The 27,533-nt window shown below is 45.0% G+C and overlaps 1 protein-coding gene across 1 annotated transcript in view; it reads right to left on the bottom strand.

The window, feature by feature from the left end:
- TYMP (thymidine phosphorylase) overlaps positions 1-27,533 on the bottom strand; it is a 48,328-nt gene that overhangs the window by 17,925 nt on the left and 2,870 nt on the right. Inside the window, exons 2-5 of the mRNA XM_063445487.1 lie at positions 23,853-23,883; positions 9,860-9,985; positions 9,069-9,271; positions 7,976-8,074 (exon numbers count right to left, since the gene is read on the bottom strand). Coding sequence (XP_063301557.1) covers positions 7,976-8,074; positions 9,069-9,271; positions 9,860-9,985; positions 23,853-23,883 — 459 coding nt within the window. The remainder of the gene's footprint in view (positions 1-7,975; positions 8,075-9,068; positions 9,272-9,859; positions 9,986-23,852; positions 23,884-27,533) is intronic.

The following is a 27,533-nucleotide window of genomic DNA, read 5'->3' on the forward strand; positions in this document are numbered from 1 at the left end:
TCTAGCGGCCTCCATACAGGCCATATTTCCGGGCCCCCTTCATTACAGAGCCCTACAACGCTTACAAGCGTCACACCTCAGAGGCGGTGCCTCATACGAGGATACTCTGACTCTAGACGCGGAAGCGAAGAAAGAACTCCAATGGTGGCTCCTACACATGGAGGCGTGGAACGGCAGAGCCATCTTCGGCTCAGCCCCAGATATAGTCATCGAATCGGACGCGAGTTCTTACGGTTGGGGCGCACGCTGCGGAGATACCTCCACAGGCGGACGCTGGTCAGAAGCGGAATCCAGGCTCCACATAAATTGCTTGGAACTCCTAGCAGGATCCTTTGCGATTCGCAGCCTCTCCCCGACACTGTCCCAGTGTTCAATCCTACTGAAGATGGACAACATATCGGCTGTCCGTTATATCAACCACCTCGGTGGCACAAGATCCAAAGTTCTAGCGAATTTGGCTCGAGATTTTTGGCAGTTCTGTCTGCAACACAACATGACGGTCAAGGCGGAATATTTGCCAGGGTCATACAACACTACGGCAGATTGGTACTCCCGTCACCTGCGGGACTCCAGCGACTGGCACCTCGATCCCCAAATCTTCCAACGCATTGGGGATCTGTGGGGTCCTCTGGCAATAGACTTATTTGCCTCTCGCTTGAACGCCCAACTTCCGACCTTCTTCAGTTGGAGGCCAGACCCCACGGCAGCGGCTACGAATGCATTCTCACAAGACTGGTCAACAACCAGGAACTATGCATTCCCTCCATTTGCCCTTATCCCTCGTTGCCTCCTCCACCTACGGCGCCACTTGGGCGACATGGTTCTAATAACCCCCCTATGGCCGGCACAACCTTGGTTTCCTCCTCTGCTGGAGATGGCCATAGACCCTCCACGTCTCCTCCCGGACACCCAATCTCTCCTCCGGGACCCCGAAGGGAATCCCCACCCCCTGATACTTCAGGGCCTCCTCCGCCTCATGGCATGGCTGATTTCCGGGGACCCTGGTCAATCGAGGGAGTTTCGCAATCGACTCTACGACTTCTCGAGGGCGCATGGGCACCCGGCACGAGACAGTCTTACAAGTTTGCTTGGCGCACATGGGATGGTTGGTGCGTGGCACGGGGTGTGGATCCCCTATCAACTCCTGTGACAACTGTCCTGCAATTCTTGACCTCCCTCTATGATAGCGGGAAAGCATACAGAACGGTAAACCTCTACCGATCAGCTATCTCAGCCGGCCATACCGGCACTGACGGGGTTCCAATAGGACGACATCCCTTAGTATGTCGCCTCCTAAGAGGCATCCGCTTCGCAAGGCCACCCTTACCTCGCTATTCCTCCCTATGGGACGTCTCCCTGGTACTAACTTTCCTGACTAGGTGGCCAGACAACGAGTCTCTATCCTTAAAACAAATCTCAGCTAAACTAGTTATGCTGTTATGTCTAGTCTCATGCAAAAGAGTGTCAGACGTTCGAGCTCTCGATGTCAATGCCCGGTCCTTCACCCCAGAAGGAGTCGTCTTTGACATCTCACGAAGGACGAAATCGTCCTCCAGATCGGTCCTGTATCCAGCGTTCCCCGCGACACCACTCCTCTGCCCAGTAGCATGTCTTAGGGCGTACGAAGCTCGTACTGCATCCCTCCGGATTGAGTCGAACCCCCAACTCTTCATCTCCTTCCGTAAACCGCACGCTCCGGTATCCTCTCCTACCTTGGCCCGCTGGGTCAAATGGCTCATGTCCTTGGCAGGTATTGATACCTCCATATTCTCTCCTCATTCAGTTCGCGGTGCCATGGCCTCCAAAGCCTCCATGGCGGGTTGTCGCTTGGAAGATATACTAAAGGCGGCTGATTGGTCCGCAGAATCTACTTTCCGTAATTTCTATTTCAAACCAATCCAGCATTTCGCAGAAGCCGTGATATCACAGCTTTGAAATAGCATAATAGGAGCCTCCGGGTCTTTAATAAAATTCAAGGATTTTACAATTATCATGACGGAAAGTCATGATTTTATTAAAGACACGGAGGCGAGTATTATCCCACCCACCCACCCTCGGACGGCTCAGTGGTGGGTCGAGGTAAGTTTTCAGAGAAAAGATTTCCAAGGTAAGTTCAACTTGACGGTAGGGATGATATCACATATCTACATCGCTCTAGAGCACTATATAATGATGGGACTTTATTGCCATTGTTGTCCTCAGGTTGGTAGTTGCCTCTTACTACTGTTATGAAAAGTTATCACTGTTCTTGCAGACATTTAGACCTATATATATGCGGACAACCCATAATTCTCAAGAAATTACCATATTTCTCTTGTTTCTTTAGCGTGACCTGGCTAAAAGACCTCTTGGAATCACGTGCTTTGTTACGAATCGTTTGGTTTACTCTGGTTTCCTGTTCCGAGTTTGAGTTTCTTCGGGAGTCGCAAGAAAGAAAGAGGAAATGGTCATCAACACTCAGCCAGCTATAGGGAAAGGATGGCGCTGATTGGATGATCATGTTGCTAGGCGGACATTGCCTGTTGGAAGGCAGATCTGTTTTAATGTTTTTTTTCAATAATGTTTCTTTGCTGCTGAGGGAAATAAAGAAAGAGTGCAGCATAATACTCGCCTCCGTGTCTTTAATAAAATCATGACTTTCCGTCATGATAATTGTAAAATCCTTGAATTTTATAACATGACAGGAGGCTTCCTATTTTGCATTAACTCTCTTTACTAAACTCCATAGCAGTAAAGAAAAACGTAAAGAGTAACAATAAATCAATGAGCAGCATAGTGTATATAAGGGTCATGCTGCCTGTACACTTCCTCTTTCTTTACTGCTCCATTGCAGACAGGTCAGACTTTTGGCTCCCCCAGAGCCTTAATCCTTTATTGTGCTAGTCTATTTAGTTTTATTACTGTTCACTTATATATGTTTATATATTATTCTGTAGTATTATTGTTTCCTTTTCCTTTGGGCAGTGGGTTTTGCCTGGGCCTTATAGGGGTTTCCTTCCCCTTCTTCATCCCCTGACTGGCCCTGGGACTCTCCTTTCACTTATTAGTGGCTTCCCCCATCTCCCCCTCCTGCCCTGGTACCTTGGAGCCCCTTCTGGGCGCCCTCTTTATCAACCGCGACCCTTCACGGCACCGAACGCGCTGGCCTTTTTAACCCGCGACCGGGCTAAATTTAGTCCCCGGCTTGCGGCCTACACGCGCAGAGGCCATCTTGGATCGCGGATCTCGAGTGTGTGCCTAAAAACTGACTGTATTCCCTCCTATACCCTGTTGGAAAGCTGTACTTACCTCCTTCAGTGTGCAGATCCTTCTCACATCCTGTGAGTACCAGTGTTTCACTATACTTACCAGCACCTGCTTTTATTGAAGGCTCCTTCAGTTCCTGTGAATATAATTCAGCCATACCTTGGTACTCCTGTGCTTCTGTGCTTGCTACATCACCAGAAGATTTCTGCATTCATTTGGCTGGGTCAGTCAGGTCAGTGCTTCTGCCTGTATATTTTGTGACCTGCACTTAAGGGTTCCAACCCTGTGCAACCGGGGTGAGCCCACATTATACGTACCTAAGTACTGCACTGCTTACTGGGAGACTAGCTTTTGCAGTTCTCTCTAACTGGGTGAGCCCCAGTTTTTACTAAGGTCACCAACTATACCCTGCTGGGGTTTTAACTGGACGGAGTTGTTATCCACCATAACCACTACATCAACTGACCCTAAGCCTTACGCCATATACATAAGACCTGGGTGCCATTACTATAGTGCCTATTAGTGACGTGTTTCACAAGCCTACCCTATACCATGGAAGACTCCCAGAATACCCCTGTGGACTTCCAGGCTATGATTAATGCAGCTGTCGCTGCTTCTGTGGAGAAGGCACTTTCCAAATCTTCTCGCAGACGCCCACGCCACGAGTCAGACTCTGATGTCTCGGACTACCATGCCAGAGAGGACTCCCGTCCCAGTAAACGCCACGGGAGAGGTTAGGACACTAGACCAAAACCAGCCAAGGGTAAGGCGCCTGCCAAACATAAAAAATCCTCCAAATTCAGTACCCCGCCCCGCGTCAGGATCACTCTTCCGACGAAGACCAAGAACTGTCACACTCCATGTCAGTTCTAGACGAGTGGCAAGCAGACCTATCCGACTCGGACTATGACGCTTGGGGTTCGGAGAGAGGGGTCGGCCTCGGGTGTTATGACTTTGTTCCCTCATGTGTCCACCTCCAGACCATTTATTACGGTTTCTCTTTTGGTCAATAAAACCATTATAACAACCAAAGCCTTGATCGATTCAGGTGCGGCAGACAACCTTATGGATGAGAACTTTGCCAAAACCGCAGCCTTGACTTTAATCCGAAAGGCCACACCCTTGGCCGTTGAGGCCATAGATGGTAGACCACTTGAGAAACCTCTGGTGAACCATGAAACCCAATAACAGGAACAGGAAACTATTAGCTATTGTGTTAGCTTTTAAGGAATGGAGGTACTTATTAGAGGGTTCTAGACACAAAATTATGGTTATGACAGATCATAAGAACCTATATAGCTGATGCTAGAAGGTTGTCTGCCCGGCAGGCTAGATGGTCTCTATTTCTTTCACGCTTCCAATACGTTATCTATCTCTCGACAGCATGAACCGTTAGAATTTGTTAACCCGACTCCTGAACCCATTGTACCTGCGTCTCAGATAATAGCTGCTACCCGTTTGGTTGTTTCATCTCCTTTCCTTGATAGTATTAAGACATACCAAACCCAAGCACCCCCTGAGACGCCGGTTGGTAAACTATACGTTAAATGACAGAAAATGACAGAAAAAATGACAGAAGTAAATGACAGAAAAAAGTTGTTAACTTTATTTCACACCGCCAAAACTGCTGGTCATCCGGGGGTTACCAAAACCTATAAGGGCCTCCTTCAACACTTCTGGTGGCCTTCACTTAAGCGAGACGTAGTGGATTTTGTACAGGCTTGTCGGGTCTGTACGCAGTGTAAGTCCCCTAATGTGAGACCGCAGGGTCTACTGATGCCTCTATCTATACCCAAGAAACCATGGACCCACTTATCCATGGATTTCATTGTAGACCTTCCTCCTTCTGATGGTCAGACAGTGATATTGACTGTGACGGATAGGTTCTCTAAAATGGCACACTTTATTCCGCTTAAGAAACTGCCTTCTGCAGTTCAGCTAGCTCAGGTGTTTGCCAAAGAAGTGTTCCGCTTGCATGGGGTACCTCAGGATATCGTATCTGACAGGGGCCCTCAATTTGTCTCTCGGTTTTTGAGGGGCTTTTGTGCTGAGATGGGGGTCTCCTTGTCGTTCACTTCCTCCTATCACCCGCAATCTAATGGTGCGGCCGAACGTGCTAATCAGTCTGTGGAATTGTATTTGCGCTGCTTCACTAATGCGCACCAGGACGACTGGTCTCGCCTCCTTCCGTGGGCTGAATTTGCCAGGAATACGGTGTCTCATTCGTCTACTGGCTTAAGTCCTTTTGAGGTTGCTTATGGGTTTCGGCCTTCTGTCCTTCCCGGTGCGTTCTCCGACAAGGGAATGCCCGCCTTGGACCAGCACCTCGCCTCTTTGCGGAAGATGTGGGATCAGGTCCATATTGCGCTGTCTCGTTCAGCAGCTGCTCAGAAGAAGTTTGCTGATCGCCGTAGGGTTGCGGCCCCTTCTTATGTTCCGGGTGATAGGGTATGGTTGTCCTCCAGGACCCTCCGTCTCAAGGTTCCCTCGATGAAGTTTGCTCCCAGATTTCTTGGTCCCTACAAGGTGTTACGTAGGGTTAACCCCGTTTCCTACTCCCTAGACTTGCCTCCTTCCATGCGTATTCTGAACACGTTTCACGTCTCGCTTTTGAAGCCCTTGCTATGTAACCGGTTCTCTCGTCCCCTCGGGCGGCCCGTTTACCCTCGCGCTGTCCCTAGTGAAGTGTACGAAGTGGCTGCCCTTCTTGACTCTCGTGTTTCTAGGGGTCGGCTGCAATATCTGGTGGATTGGAAGGGGTACGGCCCTGAGGAGCAGTCTTGGGTTTCGAGTTCTGATCTGCACGCTCCCTCTTTGGTCCGCTCCTTTCATGCCCGGTTTCCTTTGAAGCCTTCTGCTTCCCGCCCTCCGGGCGGTCTTCGAGGGGGGGTACTGTCGGGATCCCGCGGGCGGCTGTGAGGGGAGGCTGCACTCCGCTCGCGGTACTCACCCTCCAGCCGTCCGCAGTCCCCTCCTCCTCGTGGGCTCGGCGAGCGGCATCCTTCCAGCCTCGGATGCCGCCCGCGTCTTCCTCTATGTCCCCCAGTGGCAACATGCATGACGCTGCACGCTGGGAGACCGCCCAATTTATTACACGCCGGGGTCAGCCACCTGACCCGGCGTTAAAGGCACAGTGCCTCAATTACAGTGGGAGGTTTAGATATCTCCCACGTGTGATTGTTAATTCTGATTGGAAATTATCCAATCAGAATTAACCTTATGATTTAAATACTTACCTTTCCTGTTCCTCCCTGCCCTGTTGTGGTCTTTGCTTGCTAGTATTGCTACTGAACTTGTGTTTCTGGTTACGTACTCTCTGGCTTGTTTATCTGACTTTGTGACTTTCTCCTACCCTTTGACCTCGGCTTGTTTCTCGTTATTCTGTCTTCTGGTTCCCCCTACTCGGCGTGTCTCCTGACTATTCTTTGTGTGCTTAGGTACAGCACCTTTTCTGTGTGTGTGTTAGCGTGTTTGGTTCCCAGAATCGTGACATACTTGGTGCGTGGAACGGGACTCCGATCCATTTACAGCACCTATTCCCATGATTCTCAACTTTCTTTCGTCCTTGTTTTCGACGGGTCGCTCCTACCGCTCCGTTAACGTTGTTCATTCGGCGATTTCGGCGGCCCACACTCCCGTCGGGGACCTCCCGGTTGGCAAAGACCCTCTGGTCTATCGCCTTCTCCACGGTATGCGGCTTCGCCGCCCTCCGGCCCCCAAGTACACCCACCTCTGGGACGTCGGGTTGGTTCTCCGTTTTTTCCGGGATTGGCACCCTAACGAGCAATTGCCTCTACGACAATTATCGGCTAAATTCGCCTTCCTGCTTTGCCTTGTGTCTTTCCGTCGAGTGTCGGACGTACGAGCCTTCGACGTCGACGCTTTCAATGTTGCCCCCAATGGGGTCACATTCCGTATTTCCCGTCGTACCAAGTCAGATTCGACCTAGGTTTTCTACCCCTTTTTTCCAGACGACCCGCAGCTTTGTGTGGTATCTACTCTTTGCAGATACGTCACGGTTACCTCCCCTCTTCGTAACTCGGCGTCGGGTCAACTCCTGATGTCCTACGTTCGCCCCCATGCTTCGGTCTCAGTCACCATGCTAGCTCAATGGATTTGCTGGATCCTCTCTCTCGCCGGTATAGACCCCTCTTTCGGCGCTCATTCCGTACGCAGAACGGCAGCCTCCTCAGCCTTCCTAGCGGGGGCATCTTTGTCGGATATCTTTCGGGCGGCGGATTGGTCTAGGGAATTTACCTTTCATACCTTCTACTTCTGCTCTCCTCCTTCTGCTGGGATATCTCTAATTCAGCGTTAAAAGTGCAACTATAAATAAGAAATTTTATTGTTTAACCACAACATTGATTAGTGGATATTTGCCCATGGAAATAAAACATGTAAATGATCTGTAGGTCTGTGCATCAGCTGGGTTAAATATTCACGTTTTGGATCGAAATATTGCCCTTTGGTGATAGTTCTGTACATTAAGTTTTCAGCCTTTCCTATACACAGTGCTTTGTAAAATATTCAGATCCATGAACAATCCTGTGATTAGTGTTTTTAATGAAATTATTTAACACAATGAAACTAAAAATCAACTATTTCTTCGTGGCACTGGTTTTATGTTGTAATATGTCTCCAATAAAAAAAATATAAAAATATACAATATGTTACTAATATTAGATATTAAATCCCTCCATTTGTATTAATGCTTGCAAAATATTTCTACCTGTTCAGGGCTTTGTTGGGAGCTGAATCCTGGTATAGACTCAAGTTTATCCAGGGTGCCTCCAGTATGTCCCAATCCACGCCCGCTAATCATTGGAACCTGATACACATAAAAGACAACTATAGCATTATGGAATGTGACTTTAGAAAAACAAAACCCCAAAAAACAAAATAACACACAAAACAGAAGATGAAATGGCTATCAAGAGTGATGTAAAACAAAAGTATAACACAAAAAGTAAGAAAGTAATAGTGCACTCAAAACCAAGATAACCCTATCCAACATATTCCACCCCATTGACAGGTGCCATTGTAATGATATAATCAATGTTATTAACTTCACCTGTCAGTGGTTTTAATTTAGTGGCTGATCAATGTATATTATAAGCATAATTGATATATTTTGTTTATAATAAACACACAGTTACGAGTATACCAACCTTGACAGTCATACATGTATATATGTAACACTCAAAAATTGTAGTGAATAAAAACGCCTAAGTAGTGTATTAAAAAAATCTTTAACTCAGCTATAGTCAGTGAACAGGATAGCTATAGTTGTTTGTTTTTAAATACCCCCCACCCCCCATCCATTGTTTATACTACATATCAATTGAATGAAACAATCAACATATGATTAACGTGTGCACTGCACTTTAATATGCTAATTATAAAACAGTAAGTACATTAATGAATCGGGTACTATATAATGTAACATAATAAAGACAACACAAAATATCTCCCACCGCTGTACACCTGAATTTTAACAGCATATGTCCACTTATCAGCATGCCAACATTGGCAGATATCTCTTTGCTGAATTGGTCATGTGTTGCATAAGATTGTGATCATTTACTGTCAGGACACAGAGTTGTCATTTCTGAAATGGTTGAGGTCCGCTGAAACCTAAAAGTCTACACAATTTATTTGATATCCATGCATTCAAATTTTAGATAACATTTGGCAAGCAGATGACAGGCTCCAAGTTTTTTTCAGTGCCCTTGGCTTGTGACCAAAATACCTTTTTTATGAAAATGTGTGATGTCACATAAATACTTTTCTTACGATACATGTACATTTCCAGATGTTCGTACCTTACAGCCACAGGCAGAAAGAGCTGGAGCCAAAGGTAAGCTAACTTTATCCCCCACTCCTCCTGTAGAATGTTTGTCCACCAAACAACTATTCCATTCATTTGGCCATTGCAGCACACGACCTGAGGCTACCAGTTCCCTGGTTAGAGTCATTGTCTCTTGAGGGTCCATTCCACGAATTCGGATAGCCATAAGTAGTGCACCTGGAAATAGAACGGTGTTACAAGTAATATGGAATAGTAAGTGTTAGCATGTCTGTCTACACCCCTTTGTTGTCATGAAATTAGAGGAACGTAGTTTGTAAAAGTCAGCTAATTATGATTTGGTGATCCCAGTGGCCATGGAACATATGGTTCCCAAAACCCTCTTGCATGTGTCTGCATTTTTTTTTTATGTATTTCTTGAGTGGTGATCCAAACTCATCTTTACAAAAGGAATTAAGCACTGTTTCACAAACCTAGATACAAAGTTCAAAGTGATCACAGTTGAGTTATTTTGCTTTCAGGAAGGCTTGTCGGTACCACCATCACATCTTTTAGTGAAATAAGAAACAAGAAGAAGGAAAAGAGAAGAGATAGAAAGTAGGAGAAGAAGCTAGGTACATTTATTGGTGAAAAGAATATTGCCTATCCCTCGTACTAGGTCAAAAGTAGTAATAGCAGTCATGATACGTTGTCTGCAGTCTTTGCCAACATTAATACATATTTCTGTTGTAGCTACTCACTAGCTGTGAACACTGCCTATCAACTGTTGGGAATTGTCTACATAGTCAATGGTACAACGTGTATTACCAAGTTGACATTCTTGTGCTTGGCCGTTCATAGCTGCTTGCACCATGTATCTTATTTCTTCTGGTGTCAGCACTGATCCATTGCGCTTTTTTGCAATGATGTCAGAGAAACGGTATTGTAAAACATCTAGGAAAGACAACAAAAATGTACAAACATTAAATAGGATGGAAAGGACCAGAAAAAAGAAATGAATTCCTGATAATGAAAAGTGCATTCATGTACTTAGCGTGATACTGCAGATAGAGTTAAAAGGAAACATAATAGTTTTCATACTGAGGCTAACATAAATCATACTTTTTAAAGGAACACTATAGTGTTAGGAACACAGATCTGTATTAGTAAAGCTATAGTACCATTGCTCCTAGTTACATTGAGGCGCCAAACACTGTTTGCCATAATGATATTTTTTTAAAATGCTTTTTACTTAGCTTTGTCCAGCGCCGAGATTTCCCATACACTACTCATCTCTCCTCCTCCCAAAACCTCATGGTGGAGGCATTGCTTCCTCTATCACTGAGCCAACCCAATGAGAAACATTGAATGCGCTCACCGTACATGTACATCAGGTCTCCAATGCTCCTTACAGAGGCGCATTGGAGACCTGATGTACATGCACGGTGAGCGCATCCAATGTTTCTCATAAGAAAGCAATACTTTTCAATACTTTCCTATGAGCTGCAAGGCATGTGACCAAGGTTTACTTGGTCGCTGCAGTGGAAGCACCTCTAGTGGCTGTCTAGAAAACTCCCCAAAACTGCAATGTTTTACATTGCAAGGTTAAAATAACAGGACCACTGCACCTAGACCACTTCATTGAGATTGAGACTCCACTGTCGAAATACAAAATACATGTTTTTTAAACTACTGTTTCGTAGATATACCCCCATGAAAACATACCTACATTTAATGATGTTTTTTATTTTTTATTGGGGTAAAGCAAAAGATGCAGTTCTTTTGTCTGCTGCCTCTGTAAGTCTTCCCATTTTTCCCCCGCCCACACTTTCTGTGACTGTCCAATCACAGACTTTCCAATGCAGCTCAAGGAGAAGTGCTGCAAGGCAGGTGCTCTGAGCAATTGCCTTCCAGGTCCTGTTTGCCTCTGCAGTTTAGATATACTAAACAATTCAGTACATAACACGACTTGATGTTTGTTTGGGTTAAGTTATAAAAGTGTGCATTTTTATTGATATCTGCACTTTTTGTAAATGAAAAAAAGAGAAAACACTTTTCATACTCTTCCAGATTGTCCATTTAAGTGGTCTGGGTGACTTTAGTGGTACTTTAGGAAACATATAAAATATACAACAAATACAGATATCTCAGTAGATATTAACTAAGTGTCTTTTGTTTCAGGATTATAACCTCAATTATAGGGCAATTGTATTACAGAAAATCTAAATTTGAATATAAAAGAATCTCTGTTTATCCCTACACATTCTCTTTTTTTCTAGTGAAATAATTTGTAAAAATATTTTTTTTGTAACAAATTAATTATAATTAAATACTGTACCCCATACAGCTATCTGTTTTGTGTATTACTGATCAGCTTGACCATGACTAATATTAAAACTTAGGGGGGCGTGGCCTGACAAGCGAAGTGGATGGTCGCACAGCGCTGAGCTCCGCGCACCGAAAAGCCCGACAGCGCATATATTCAGCGGTACCGGCTCCACAAAACCTCACCCGCAGGTCTCCTAACATGGCATCACAAAAAGCCAAGAAGCAGGGGGAAAAAAATGACCGCGCTGGCTTCTTTGCGACCCGAGCGTCGACGCCAAAAGCCCTGGGCCTAGCCGATCAGGAACAAGATGGCGACGGAGGTAATGACACGCTGCCACTTCCATCCTCCCCGGGGGGGCAAAACCTACCAGTGACCCAGGATTTCTTGCAGAAATGCCTAGACAGTATGTCCAGCAAGATCCTGGAATCCCTGCAAGGTACACTGAGAGAAATTAAGAGAGAGATGCAGGAGCTGGGTGACAGGACGGCACACATGGAAAACCGCATGGAGGAACAGGTTACAGTGCATAATATAATGGCAGATCAAGTGAAAGACCTGCAGCAGCAACTCGACCTCACACAGAGGAAGGTCATGGACCTAGAGGACCGCTCACGCCGCCAAAACCTACGCATCAGAGGCATCCCAGAAGAAGTGAGGCAACAGGATCTACACGAGTACCTCATGGGGTACTTTAAGGCGCTGGCACCAGACATACCGGCTGAAATTCTGCTGCTGGACAGACATCACAGGTTGCAAAAACCGGCGTTCCTACCACAAGACACCCCCAGAGATGTACTAACACACCTACACTACTTCCACGCTAAGGAAGCACTACTCCAAGCGACCAGAGCAGGTGCAGAGCTCCCACAGAAGTATAAAAACATCAAAATGTTCACAGACCTCTCTGCAGCCACGTTACAGAAACGAAAAGAATTTAAGGAAACAACGGAAACCCTCCGCTACAACAACATACAGTACAGATGGGGATTCCCAATCCGCCTCCTGATCAGAAGAAATGGTACGGTGACTACAGTGAACACACCAGAAGAGGGCCGCAAACTGCTGCGCAGCTGGAATGTCCTGCCAAATCCGGAGAGGAAAGACATGTCCACAGCGCCGAGAATGCCTCCAGAATGGAAAAAATCCAGAAAATGAACTAGCACAGAAACGTTTTTCCTTCTGCTGCTCCCACCATGGCAGCGCATGACATCTGGCAGACAACGAGGCGCAAGTATTCCTAGCACTATATGCCTCACTATAAACATTTGAGACCACAAGCACAACACACACAAATAAGCCACGAAGGCTTGACGAGCACATAGTCCACAAACAATCCCAGACACAAACTTCCACACACGTACACACACACAGAAAAAAAAAAAATTAATAAAAAAAAAAAAAAAAAATACATAAATAAATAAAAAGAAAAAAGAAAAAAATATACAAACACCCGTGAAGGCGAAAACCACACCAGTACGCCTTACGCCACAGCCATAGCCGGTAAATACACAGCACACTCCGCATACCACACATGAGAATACCGATGGAATGATTCGGGCACTTTGGGTGCATCCAACCGTCCTACACCTTAGAAGTCAACACAGTAACCACGCTCACACCTGGCACTATCACGGTAGTGCAATACCCTTCAGTGGGAAATGTATACTAAAATGTTTGTTAATGTATGCATTGTTTTGTTATACTCGAATGTTATGTATGATGTTTGTATAGCTGACACCTTGACCCCGCCTCCCACCCCCCCGACCCCTATCCCAGGCATTACAGGGCCCTGCTGTGGGGACCACAGGGACAGCAGACGCATGGACCCCCTGGGGAGACAGCATACCACCATGATGACACACTCAATGACAGAAATACCCAGAATCCGTATACACTGCCCATTAGAATATGAAAATATACAGCCATAATGTTAAGGGGTTGAACACCCCAGTAAAGAGATACTGCCTAACTAGAGATCTACGCAAAGCACGCCCAGACATAGTATGTTTACAGGAAACGCACTTTAAACAAGCGTCCAACCTAGCACAAGCACAGTACCCAATCCAATATCATAGTACAGCCACATCCAAAACTAAAGGGGTCTCTATACTGATCAGCAAGGATGTTTCCTTTAAGCTCCTGTACGAAGACACAGATAAGCAGGGGAGGTACATCATCTTGGCGTGTGAGATCAATAACTTAGAACACACGATCGTAAACATTTACGCACCAAATGCAAACCAGAGAAACTTCCTGCACAAAATTATAACGCGCCTCGCGCAAGTCCAAAGAGGAGTCACGATCATATGTGGGGACCTGAACCACATATTAGACCCCAAAAAAGACTCCACAGTGGAGCCAAACACACCCAGACACACAACCCTCACACGGGAATGCAAACCCTTAGTCCGACTACTTAGTGAACATGATCTATATGATGCATGGAGGGTACTACACCCGGAAGAAAGGGACTTTACTTTTTTCTCCCAGGTCCACAATACTTACTCCGGATAGACGGGTTCTATATAAAAGGTATGTTCCTGAACCAACTAACCGCATGCTCGATAGGTACTATCACATGGTCTGACCATGCCCCGTTTACTCTTGAATTGCAAGACGCATATGATTATAAACACAGGAGCCCCTGGAGACTGAACGAGACTCTTCTGCATGACTCTCAATTCTGTGCAAACCTCACCACTGACATGAACCGATACTTTGCTAACAATCAGACACTGGGAATAACACCGGAGACCCTATGGCAGGCACACAAGCCGGTTATTAGGGGCTTCTTCATAGGTAAAGCATGTGCACTAAAACGTGAGTCCCAAACTAAAACAAAATACTGGCTAAAAACACTGTATACTCTAAACAAGCAAAACCAACTGACCCCAACTCCAGAACTAAAAAGACAGATTCAGGAGAAACTAGGGGAAATTAAAACACATGAACTGGCAAAAACAGGGTACCACCTTAGAAAACTTAGGGCCACACACTACGTACAGGGAAATAGGGCAAGCAAATTGCTAGCTAGGAGACTGTCACACAGGAATGCGAACACAAAGATCCCATACATTCTAAACCAAACAGGGGAGAAGAAGGTGACACCCAAGGACATAGGGGATGTCTTTGCAGATTACTACTCATCCTTATATAATCTTGGGAACGACGCTAACACATGTCAACCTACTACGGCCAGTATTGAGAAATACCTGGAAGGGGTCCCCCTACTGTCACTGACTGAGGAACAAATAGCTACAGTGCAAGCCGCTATCACAGTAGAAGAGGTGCTCCAGGCCATATCACGCCTACCGAGTGGGAAAGCACCGGGCCCAGACGGGTTCCCCAACAGTTATTACAAACAATTCGCACACACCCTAGCTCCGCACCTCACAAACTTATTTAATGCAATAACTCTCAAAGCTGACGCACCTGGAGAGATGTTGGGCGCACACATAGTTACACTGCCCAAACCGGGGAAACCACCCACATGTAGCCAAAACTTCAGACCCATCTCACTTCTTAATACAGACATTAAACTCTACGCAAAAGTACAAGCCAACAGAATAACCAGCATACTCCCGACGCTAATTCACGATGACCAGGTGGGCTTAACAAAAGGCAGACAAGGGTCGGACAACACTAGGAAAGTACTCGACTTGTTGTATAGTCTGCTCCAAGGAAGGGAGGGGGGAGTACTGCTCTCATTGGATGCCGAAAAGGCCTTTGACAGGCTCAGCTGGCCTTTTCTGCAGGCAGTACTTGGTAAATACAGGTTCCCCACAACCTTCATAAATGCCGTCCGAGCACTGTACTCGCATCCTACGGCCAGGGTCCTCAACTCTGGATTCGTATCCAAACAAATACAAATCACTAACGGTTCGAGACAGGGGTGCCCCCTATCACCGTTACTCTATATCCTAGCACTGTAACCCCTGGCAGCGGTCATCAGGGCAGACATACAAGGCATACACCTGGGGGACAACGAATACAAGCTTAACTTGTTCGCGGATGATATCCTGGTAACATTGACACACCCCATAATATCCCTACCAAAGCTGATGGCAAGAATCCAAGAGTACGGAGCAGTGTCTTATTATAAGTTAAATGTTACGAAAACACAGGCTCTGGGTATAACATTAGGCGACGACCTTGCAGACAGACTGGAGAGGGCATTTCCCCTGGACTGGAGACATGACCACCTGACATTCCTGGGCATAAAGCTAACCAAAAACCCTGCCCACCTGTTTCGGCACAATTATGCCCGACTGCTGAAAGAATTCTCAGACACACTACACACAGAGGGGTAGATACTTGTCGTGGCTGGGCCGCATTGCGGCAGTCAAAATGACGCTCATCCCTAAAATACAGTATCTTTTCCGGACACTTCAAATACCCATACCGAAACAATTCTTGAAAAACATGCAACACATTATCAACTCCTTCATTTGGGAAGGGAAAAAGGCAAGAGTAGCAGCAGGGACACTATACCGTTCAGTCAAAAATGGGGGGTTAGGCCTACCCAACCTAACGACATACTACAGGGCGGCATAGTTACACAACATTACCCAAATTAATCGTCTGACAGACGTCCCGCAGTGGGTGACGATTGAAGCAAGCAAAGCCCCGCACAGCGATCTCCGATCACTAATGTGGAAACAGTCAGACAACAACCGGGCGCTGGACGCTCTCTTACCCACTACCCAAACTCTGCTGCGAGTATGGAGTAAAATTAAACATGAATTAGTGTCAACACAGACGTTACCCTTGGCCACCCCAATGCGAACTATTGGACTGGAGATCCCCACATTCCCGTGGGAGACTTGGGTGAAGGGAGGTGTACAACATATATACCAAGTCATAGACAGGGGTCGCATACTACCATTCCCTGACATACAGGACAAGTACAACCTTCCCACCAGAGCTGCATTCTCCTACCTCCAGCTCAAATCTTATGTGATAAACAGATTAGGGAAACGAACGGACGACACGGTAACGACACACATGACAGTGTTCGAAAAACAATGCACAGGGACTACACCACTTCAAAAAATAATGTCCTGGGGATACCAAAAACTATTGGCGCAACAAACGCACAAGTTAGGAGAGCTAAAAGAGTCATGGCAGCGAGATATAGGGAGGACAATACCAGATAGGGACTGGGACAGAGCCTACATGGCTCACCAGGGGCTCACGGCATGTGCCACACACCTGGAACTACAGCGCAAAATCCTATACCGCTGGTATCTAGTACCGGACAAATTACACAAAATATGGCCAACAACCAGCAACACCTGCTGGAGGTGTGGGGGGGAGGTGGGTACAATGATACACGTTTGGTGGACATGCGCCAAACTCAGACCATTTTGGGAAGCGGTAGCGAATCTAATACAGAAGATACTACCCAACCCGAGGATAGATGACCCACAGGTATGTCTCCTGTTCATCTTACCAAATCTATCAAAACGAAAAAAGCGGTGACCCCGCCTATAGAGGATCTCATACAGCAGGTAGACCGAAACTGGGCGTATGAAAGAATGGCGTACATGCAATTTGGAACACGAAAAGGGGTGCTGGAGGCGCATGACCTGTGGGTAACACATATTACGAACCCACGCACCACACACTCAACCATAACTGAGCAAGCATGACCTAACGTGACCTAGAGGTACCACGAGGAGTACCAACATACAAACCTTAGCACTCAACCAAGGCATAGATGACCCATAGTACGCCACCCAGAAGTAGCCATACTACTACGACTTGGTTAACAACGCACGCTAATAATACATGCTTTGCCTGTAAATGTAAAACCCATGTGAAATATCAAAATATCGATGACTCTCTGACACCGGGGAAACCCAGGTATCACATGTATGTATATATCTACACGTAGCTGATCTCTGTATATTCAGCCTGTAATGTACCCCTACCCCTCCTTTCCTGTTCTGTATCCCAATGTTTTGACTTATGACTTATGACAAAATAAAAAATTGTCAATTGGAAAAAAAAAAACTTAGGAAAGCGCTATGTAAATTTTCACTGGTGGTGAAGTTGCAAAAAGTGATTTTTTTGAGAAAGTACCAATAATTGCACTACTTAGGTTTAGTTTTTATTAATATTATTTAGAAAGCACCTACAAATTATACTGAATTTTATACATTTAAAATGCAAATTTTGCACACAAATGCATGCAGTATTGGAAAGTCCTTAAACCTATTGATAAGTCCATGACAGTTTGGAGGTCTCTGGGACCCTGAGAAATATCCAGCTTACAGTTTTGGGGGCTAACGCATATTTCTCTGTATGCTTTTGTGGCAAATTATGTATGTGCGCAAGTGGCTTGTTCTATATGTGCATGGGGCTAATAGCATGTGTTAACGATGGTGGTTGGGTGCAGGGTCCCACAAACTCTTCTTGCTCAGAGCTCATCAAACGTGACGTTAGGAAGGCGACATCCTTAAAAAATGACATCACAGGTCTTTCTCCAACACTGATGCCAATATACTAAAGCAAAATGGGTGATTTGTAACTAGTAGGTTTTTTTTTGTGTGTAAATGTTATATATTGATTTATTTTGAATTATTTATTATTTAAATGTAACTTTTTGTCTGGGTGAATATCTACGTTGGGTCAAATGTTACTATTATCTGACCAACTGCTGCTCAATCAAACCTGCATGCTTCTGAGAAGATTCTGTATGCTCTATGTGAACATGCAGCAGACAAATTAGGTTGTTAAGCAGTTGGTCAGGTAAAAGTAGAATACACGAGGAGGGTGTGGCTTGGAGGTCCGAGAAGATGATGGCGTAATCCGTGTGCTCCCTGCAGGCTCAGCAATTAACCTCGTCAAACACACATTTTAACCGCACACATGGGGAAAACCCACAGGGTTTCACAAGCCCATAAGACAGCCGATACCCCCAAAGGGACCCCAGGCCTCATCGCTGTGACAATACCTCATAACACCGGCGGACCTGGACCCGCAGGCCTCAAATAAGTCCACAGCCTTGGGCCCCTTGTACCCGCCATCACCGGGGTGGAAAGGGACCTGGCAGACTCGCTAGCTACAACGTCCAGGATGCCCCAGCCAGACTCGGTATCCCTACTGAGGGACTTACCAACCAAGGCAGGCTTAAAGGACGCGAATGCTGAACCACGCACCTCCATAACCGCAGAGCTACACGCATTGCGTGAAGACATCCAGGGCCTACACCAAAAGGTTGCCCAACCAGAGGCAGACTGTGACCACATGTCAGGAGCGCAGACTGCTAACACGGATGCACTGCGCCTTCATACCACCGTAATGCAACAAATGGCGCTGCACTTCGAGGACCTTGACAACAGGGGACAGAGGCAGAACGTCCGTATAAGGGGCATACCTGAAGAACTGGACCAGGTGACCCCGATTCAGACCACTTTACTGGAACTGTTTAACAAGCTGCTGGCCAGGCCAACCCAGACCCCAATAGGTTTTGTCCGCGCACACAGGGTTTGACCAGGGTTTTGCGACTATCCGGAGGGACCCCCGAGAGATATTGTATGCTGCCTGGAAAACTTTCAACTGAAGGAGGAAATAATACGCAGAGCGAGAGACACCAAAAGGGTGTTACTAGAAGGTACTGAAATCCAACTGTACCCGGATCTATCCCCAGCCACGCTGGCATATCGCAGGGCCATGCGGCCTCTCACCAGGCACCTCCAAGCCAATACAATCAGGTACCGCTGGTGCTTTCCTACAGGTATGCAGGTCCTAACAGCCAAAGGCCCCTTCATGGTCGAAAGCGACACTCACAAGAGATCTGCACTTGTCACCGTAACCGCTATTGTAGCCAAACCCCCTCGCATTCTATACCTTCGGCCCCAGACCGAAAGCAGCAGGCCCCAAACCTCTGCGGCTGCAGAACCCCCGCATGCAAGCCATTCGGCCCACTGGGGCACCTACCTAGGCACCCGGGAATCTTACCTGCTAACCAGCCTCCCCGACTCAGGGAGTGGGACTCTGACTCTCACCACTTAATTCTGCCTGTGCCCTTTCCCAGAATTACCATCACCGGGACCCACAGCTTTCAGATGCCACTGGTCAGGGGACTATAGGACACTGACCGACCCTGGAGGGGATGACCTTGCCACACAGGCACCTACCGAGTGGCACATCTTGTTCTTAAGCCGAACTGGGGCTTCTGGAAGTGGACAATTTGCTCCTACTGATGCGAACAGAGCACCTCACCACCCACCCGAACAGCAAGTATCTCCTAATACGGGACTCTCAGCCTCAGCTTACATTTACTCTAGATAGGCTCAAGACTTTGCCCACTCGGCAAGGGAGGGCTAAACGAGGGGCTTAGGAATGTATGCCTTGCGGGGGCGGAGGGTTTGGGGGGCATAGCCTGGGCACACGGTAGCCATACATTAAGTTAACTGTTTATTGTTTATGCTTGCACACATGGTGCCGAAAGGCTGAGACATGACATTACATCGACACCCACCTTTGGGGATGACTCAGGGCGAGGATGGGCATGGGAGGTTCAGACTCAAGGGAACGGAGGGGGGCAGGCTGGTGGGCGGGGTGTGGGACAGAGGAGAGAGGGTGACAGGGACTCCCCCACTTGGGTCCCACCTAATTAGACCTCACAGACGTTCTCTACCCTACCCAACCTTAGCTTCTGAACTGACTGTATTGGGCGGCCTCCCCCCTGGCCCCCCCACCCCGCCGTCACATTGCCTGGCCTCTCTCCCAGGGCCCACATGGGTCTGGACGCAGGCGGCAATGCACTCACGGTACGCAGATACCCAGGGGGACATGACTGGGAAGGAGCACAGGATGAGACAGCAGAGACTGGGAGATGGGAAGACCTCCCACACACATGATAAATATGGGGAGGAGGACCATTCCCACATTTCACTTACTCGGGGCAGACGAGGCTGGACATGGGCTTTCAACTAAACTATATATTATAGCTGCATTCGACGGCAGCACAGTTATGGTTATACACAGTTAACGGTTGCACTCCTTTGGGCCGTGAGGCCATGCATTCGACAGACGAGGTTACACACTAAGCTAAAGCATGGATGAAACGAGCCACGAGTCAGGGAGTATGGAGTTTCTGACTGCGCAGAGTTCCGTGGGACCACAGTGGTCTGTGACAATCTCTTTGGGAGCGTACCCCGGTCCCCTGAACAGTGCCTACTCAGAGGCTCTTGCACTCCTTTGACTGCCCCACAGGACTGTGCATCCTCACCCTGGTGCACGGAATCACTGATCCACTGGTGGAGACGGGACTTACTGCCCCCCAACGCTCATACCTACGAATTGCCCTCGGAGGCGATACAGTACCCTTCTTTCTTTCTCTCTTTCTCCCTTTCAAACCCGTTCTCCCCCACCTTTGCCCTCCACCTCCTGCCTCCTCTCCCTTCCCCTCTTTCCCACCCATAACTACTCCTACGACTTGGACGGACACGAACTCCACACTCACACCACATATCATGTCACTGACACCAGCCCCTCTCAAAATACTCTGACTTAACACGAGAGGACTAAAAAAGCCAGAGAAAAGGTTGGGCGCCCTACGGGACTTTCAGGACAGTGTTTCTACAGGAAACTAATTTTAAGGGCGGGGCAAGACCCACACTGACGAACCATCATTATCCCGTAGTGACTACCATGGAGGTAAATCTAGGGGCACCTCTATTCTCATACACAAGCGGGTCCCGTTTTTCCAAAATTGGGGTCCAGACTGACCCAGACGGACGATTCCTGTTCCTCAAGGAAACCATAGCGGATATGGTCTTCACTTTCGCCAATATGTACACTCCCAATCGGAGGCAGTACAGATTCCTTTCTCGCGTACACCGTGCCCTAACACAATTAGCTGAGGGAGTGCGGATCATGGGGGGAGACATTAACATAACCCTGGACCCCAGGTGGGACTCATCATCGGGGCAGTCACATGTCCCCATACAACACATTGCCACGATTAAAACCTTCCTGTCAAAGGCCAAACTCGTTGATTGATGGAGGGCATTCCACCCGGACGAAAAGGATTATACCTTTTTCTCACATCCACACAACTCATATACAAGGATAGATTACCTTTTCATGTCACATTATTACTTGCCACTGGTGCTTCAAGCCGAGCATGGCACTGCGACTTGGTCAGACCGCACACCAGTGACAATCACACTCAAATCCCCTCTCTTCAGACCCATGGTGCCCAAGTGGAGACCTAATGACTCATTGCTTTTGGTACCGGACTTCACGGCAGATATTGGGAAAGCACTGAGGGAATACTTTACACATAACACAATGACTCAGACTTCCCCCACCATACTATGGGAGGCAGACAAAAGTTTAATAAGGTGACACTTTATACAACAAGGCATGACACTAAAGAAACAAAGGGAAGCCCACAAGACCGCATTGGTAACAGAAATACAACAGTTGGATAGCCTTAACAAGCTCTCACAACTACCAATACACCAGACTAAGCTCCTCCAACTGAGGAGGGAATTAACGGCATAGGGCGTTCTTCTCCCTACACAGGAACAAGAGCGGTAAGCTATTGGCCCGGATGCTAACTAAACGAAGACAGGCTACATATATCCTCCCCCCTCTCTACCGCACCTTATGCCTATCCATCCCCTCTCACCTTTTCACTTATCTCCGCAAGGGATACGGACTAACAACCATAGACTGGACAAGGGCAGCACCGGAGCCCAGACACATTCACCCACCCCAACAAATTAGAGGCGACTACCAGATACGTACTATACGTAAATGGTGTTAGTGTGATTAATGATGACTGACACACTGCCAGACATAAGACACTAGACATCCGCAGAGCAATAACGGCATTGTCGGCAAGAACGGCACTGCCGATACCACAGACACACTTGACACAAGGTCATCAACACACATGACTAGAGCCACTCCTTCACTAACAAGATGTCACAAGTGTAATCCAATATTCAGTTCAGTGATAAAGGGCCGGAGTGCCCACACACTTGGGCGGCACGTGAATCAGCACATTTCACTAGGTCATGTGCTCTCAATGCACAATATATATGACTAAAGCGACCTGCGAGTCCTCAAATACTGGGGGCCTGCGTGCCCAAACGTATGTTCGATTGCCTAGCCTAACTTGTTATGTTTTTCTTGTGCTTTAAATATATCTCTGCTAAAGAAGAGACCTGTGAGTCTCACTGTTTTTTCTTGCATTGAAGAAAAATAAAAATCATATTTACAAAAAAAATGTTTTAAAAAAAAAGGACAATACACCCCAATGGCTGGTTGAACAGATACAAGTTTGACCAAAAAAAATTAACATACATATTAATAAAAAAAATATAAATTTTTATTTAATATCTTAAACCTTTAAAAAACAAGAAATTAAACTTTGATGACAGATGTCTTTCAAGAGAATTTCCATAACAGGTTCCATGCTGCAGGAAAATGTGTTCACATGCATGGGTCAGTTAGAAGGGAACTTTCCTAAAGTTTTTGTATAATAATCACCAAACAGCAAGTAAGTATAAATTAGAATTAACCTCAAAGCAATGAATCTATTGTAGACTTAACTGAAAAGTATGGTAACCAAATGTGTCTGTGTGTGAGGGTGTGGGGAAGTGCACTTACCGAAATGGTTTCACCACTTTGAAACAGCCATTAATTATTTTTGTGGATTCAATGGGAAGGTGTTTAGATCAGGAATGTCAAATCAATATATTGATATTTACTATGTTATTTACTATTGTAAAGTGAAGAAAGAAGATAGGGCCGAATTAATAAAATTTCAATGTACCCACACATGCAAACATGATCCAACTGGGCACAGACAAGGGACTTCACATAATATGATAAATATAATTTATTACTCTCTTCCAGGATTAACAAAACGGGGGAAACGGTCATTACATATACATATAAGTAATCGCATAATAAGCTAACCCAAACTGACACACAATGTTTATTAGGGACCAAACTGGAGAGAAAGATTTGCAGTCTGTGCATGCAGTAGTGTGTGTAGACACACATTCAGAAGAATCAGAGATGCATTCTATGTGCAACTATTTCAGTATTTTTAGATGTTACATTATGTTTAATAGTTTTTTCTTGGAATTGAAAGAACGATACAGACGTTATAATCTCCTCCTTAGAAACAACTCTTTCATGTTTTTGTGACCAATTCTTATCATAGTCTGTTTTACATTATTTAATTGGTTTTAAAGTTTTTTTGTGAAGTTAAAGAAGGGAATACTTTTTGATGGAGCTTAACTCAGGAGACATGGTAATGCTCAGTTAAAATGTTTCTTAGCTCATAGTGTTTAAAGCCTTGTGTGTTACAGCTACTATGATAAATAGCATCTTTCAGTATTTTTCATATTTCAGGTTTAGTGGTAAGCCATAATCAGGTATTTGAACCCCATAAGAAATGGGTCCGTTATGTTATGGGCACAGTCTGTATCTATCTAGCAGAACAAATTATAAACATACCTTCACATCTTCCAGCAACTTGAAACGCCATCTGAAAGAAAAAGATTAAGATAACATTTATTACTGCTTACACTTCTATGACATTGTCTTGTAAAAAAAAAAGACTCCATTGTCAGCGGAGACCTGCATGCACAATCAATGCCATAATTAAAGGAACACTGTAGGCACCATAACACCTTATATCTGCTGAAGTGGTTATGGTGCCTACAATGTTTTTTGCATCTTACACACACACAAACAAAAAAGACTGGGTATACTCCATTTGTAACACCTTGGGATGCCTACTTTTGCAAATGGTAAGCTATCGTAGGGATGATTCTCATTCCTGGGCTGTCGAAAGCAACCTTACCAGTCTGACAAATGTCAATGTGTACAAACTGAAAAATGTAACGTGCTACAATTGACCCTGTAACTTTCTAAAACACCATAAAACCTGTACATGGGGGGTACTGTTTTACTGTGAGACATCGCTGAATACAAATATGTGTATTTTATTGCAGTAATAGCTCACAGTATTATGACATTGACAGTCAAAATGCCATGCAGAACTTAAAAAGCTGCCTCTGATGAAATAGGGCAATACCCTATGAAACGCGTAAGGCTGTAATCTATGCGAAGAGAACTGTTGGAGAATGTAGGACTCGGTGATCTATAACCGTTGCCTACCAAAGAACGCGGACGCCGTCCTCACCGGCTGCTGCAACATTAATTTGGAAGGAGAATATCATCATCCACAGCCATCCAGAAGAACTGAGCAGGTTATATGGTCCTTTTACTTTCTCCTATCTCGGAACAGTCTGACAGCATATTATTTATTCAGTATTTTAAGTATTAAGGGATTAACACGATATAATTTGTACATCTATTTTTGATACTACAGTTGCAGTTTTCTGGCGGCCAGCCCAGATTTCTCAGATGAAAGACTGATAATTAGGCTGTCGGTTTTTGATACTAACCAGCCTAGATTTTATATTCTGTTGTGTTTTTTCATTTTTATCTTTCCTCCTTTTCTATATGAAAGTAGAACAATTCATAAGTACCTCAGCTGATTTTGCTATATATTTTCTAGCAGATCAAAGGTGTTTTATGATACATATCTAAAAACTATATGTGCAATATTTATCTGCTCTTATGCTTGGACTGATTCATTTATGATTTGGACTTCTATACATTGTTGCTATACAAGACTAAGGAATTGTATATTGATTACTTTTTTGATGTTTCAAGAGTTTTATATTTTGCACTTATACTGATATTTTCATTGATTTTATGCAAAATTGCATCACAAGTCTAGTATCTACTAGTGACACTATCTATATTCACATTTTTAAGCTCCTGGATTACTCTATCTCTACATTTACAAGGATGCTGCTGGGGCCAATTCATACAACATACAAGATCTTGAATGTTGTACGATATATATGGTACTTGATAAAGGCATGAAGTGGCCGAAACGTTGATAGTCTGTAAAGACTATGTTATGATGTAATTTACCAAATAAAATCACGTCAAAAAGAACTGTGAGTACTATTAACATTTTCTGATATATATATTTTTTGTTTGTTTTTGTCTATGTAAATGTTGAAGTATAAAGAGAAAACAGTGTATTTACATAACCTGAAAGAATCAGGTAAAGAATACACAAGGATGGGATACAGGGGTACAAACAGGGCTTAACCCTAAATACTACACAGAAAAAAATTAGAGGAAATGAGGGAGAAAACTCTCCTAACCAAAGAGTAAATCCCTACATAACCAGTACCCCAGTGGAGCAATATATATAAATCACATTAAAAATGTATCATAGACACGGTGCAAACCACAAGAAAAATAATAAACAAGTTTAATAGGTAATTAGTAAAGGTAGCACCACTTGCCTAGGTACATTGGACTGATCAAACAGTCAATATGGACAAAAAACACACAGTTAAAGATATAGACTCCAACCTCAAATTTCGTATAATAGATAAATCGATACAGTGGGTCTTAAAAAGTAGTGATGGTGGCCATAGTATAATCAAAAGTTAACAGCAAAAAACAGCCAACTGCATCGACGAATATATATAGAGAAAGGGCCGGTGTGTATATCAAACTTTCCAAATGGTGGAAAGAAACGTATAAAAACCTGAAGTTCCCCTGGTGAAGCGTGATCCTAAGGTACAGACCAGGATCTTACACCTAGGTATAGATTATACCAATTCAAACTATCCCTAAAAAATGTCTCAAGCTGTGAGAAATCGAAAGGACAGGAAGAGGTAAGTATATTGGAAACAAAAGGATGAATTGGAGATAGATAATCATGAGTAATAGCAAACTGCTTCGTGAATAGCAGGGGTTCTGCCGGCAAAATAGAGTATAAATGGAATCCCTGCTAATGTATAGTGGTAACTAGGTTACCAGAAGCAGAATGCTAAGTATGTGGAACAAAAGGTTATTAAATACCCATACGCACAGCATATTGCCGATCGGCTGCTCGTGAAAAGGATTGCCAGAGCAATCATCCTCAGCCAGCACAGTAATGTTGCTGCTGGGGAGGGCTCACTGCCATCAATGTTTCATATGTGAATACAAGTAAATACTAAAATAAAATGAACCGGAGCAGAAGTTCATAGGATTGCAATATACAGCACACTAATTGAAAGACCAAGTGGAAAATATATGCAAGCGGCAATACAACTGAACCAGCATAGAGTAGCTATGCTTAGTGAGATAATATACATCAAAACTAGAACATTGTGATCTTCAGATCTAGGACAATATAACAATAAGTATCTCTATGGAATTATGGATAAGACATATGAAAGGAAAGTCGAAAATAATTCCTCATCATGTACATTGGAGAGAGTTCTAAAAGGCTCAAAACAGAGGCATCTATGAACATATCAGGAAGATGGTCATACGGAAACAATCTAATATAAGACAATGTCCCCGCTTAAAGAATCCCTAACCAATATTTATTGCAAATGGAGAATAATGATCTCTCCTAATTGTTGGGAAGCATAATAAACCTTACATCAAAATATTTAAAGAGACATGACCTACAAGAGACAAACAAAGATCACATTACAATTATAGATATTGATGAGAACGTGAGGGCACATTTAAAGTACTATTTTCACATTGTTGTATTACATTATCTAGGTCAATATTTTAAGAAACATAGTAAATTATATTTTCTCATTCAGGCCCTTGGGCCATACTGTATCGAGAGTTCTGATCCAAAATGTCTCTCTTTGAAAATGTCCCTATTTAAAATCTATTAGTTCCTGTTGGCAGTTGGTGGAATGTTCGAGGGATTTGAAAGATTTGAAAGCTCTTCTCTGCCTTTGCTGTAGAGTGAGTGAACCACACTCCAACCTTTCCACAGTTACTCCAGCCACTCCAACCACACAACAGTTACTCCAGCCACTCCACCCAGTTACTCCGCACACTCCAGTTGTAGACTACTGGTGGAGGCAAGAACACTTCACACAATTTCCCCAGAAATTGTAGCTTTTCTAGTTGATTCTGCTATGGATGATGGAAATTATTTGTACGTGTGTTTGCGTGTGTGATGGGGGTTTATGTGGGCTACTAGTGTGTGATGTGAATTGTGTGGTAGGTACATGTATGTAGGGCAGGGATGGTGACATTTGGTATATGAGGCATTTACAAGCAAATCGCCTCTGTTTGCTCATGAAC

Source organism: Pelobates fuscus, chromosome 3 (assembly GCF_036172605.1).
Source record: "Pelobates fuscus isolate aPelFus1 chromosome 3, aPelFus1.pri, whole genome shotgun sequence".
NCBI lineage: Eukaryota > Metazoa > Chordata > Amphibia > Anura > Pelobatidae > Pelobates > Pelobates fuscus.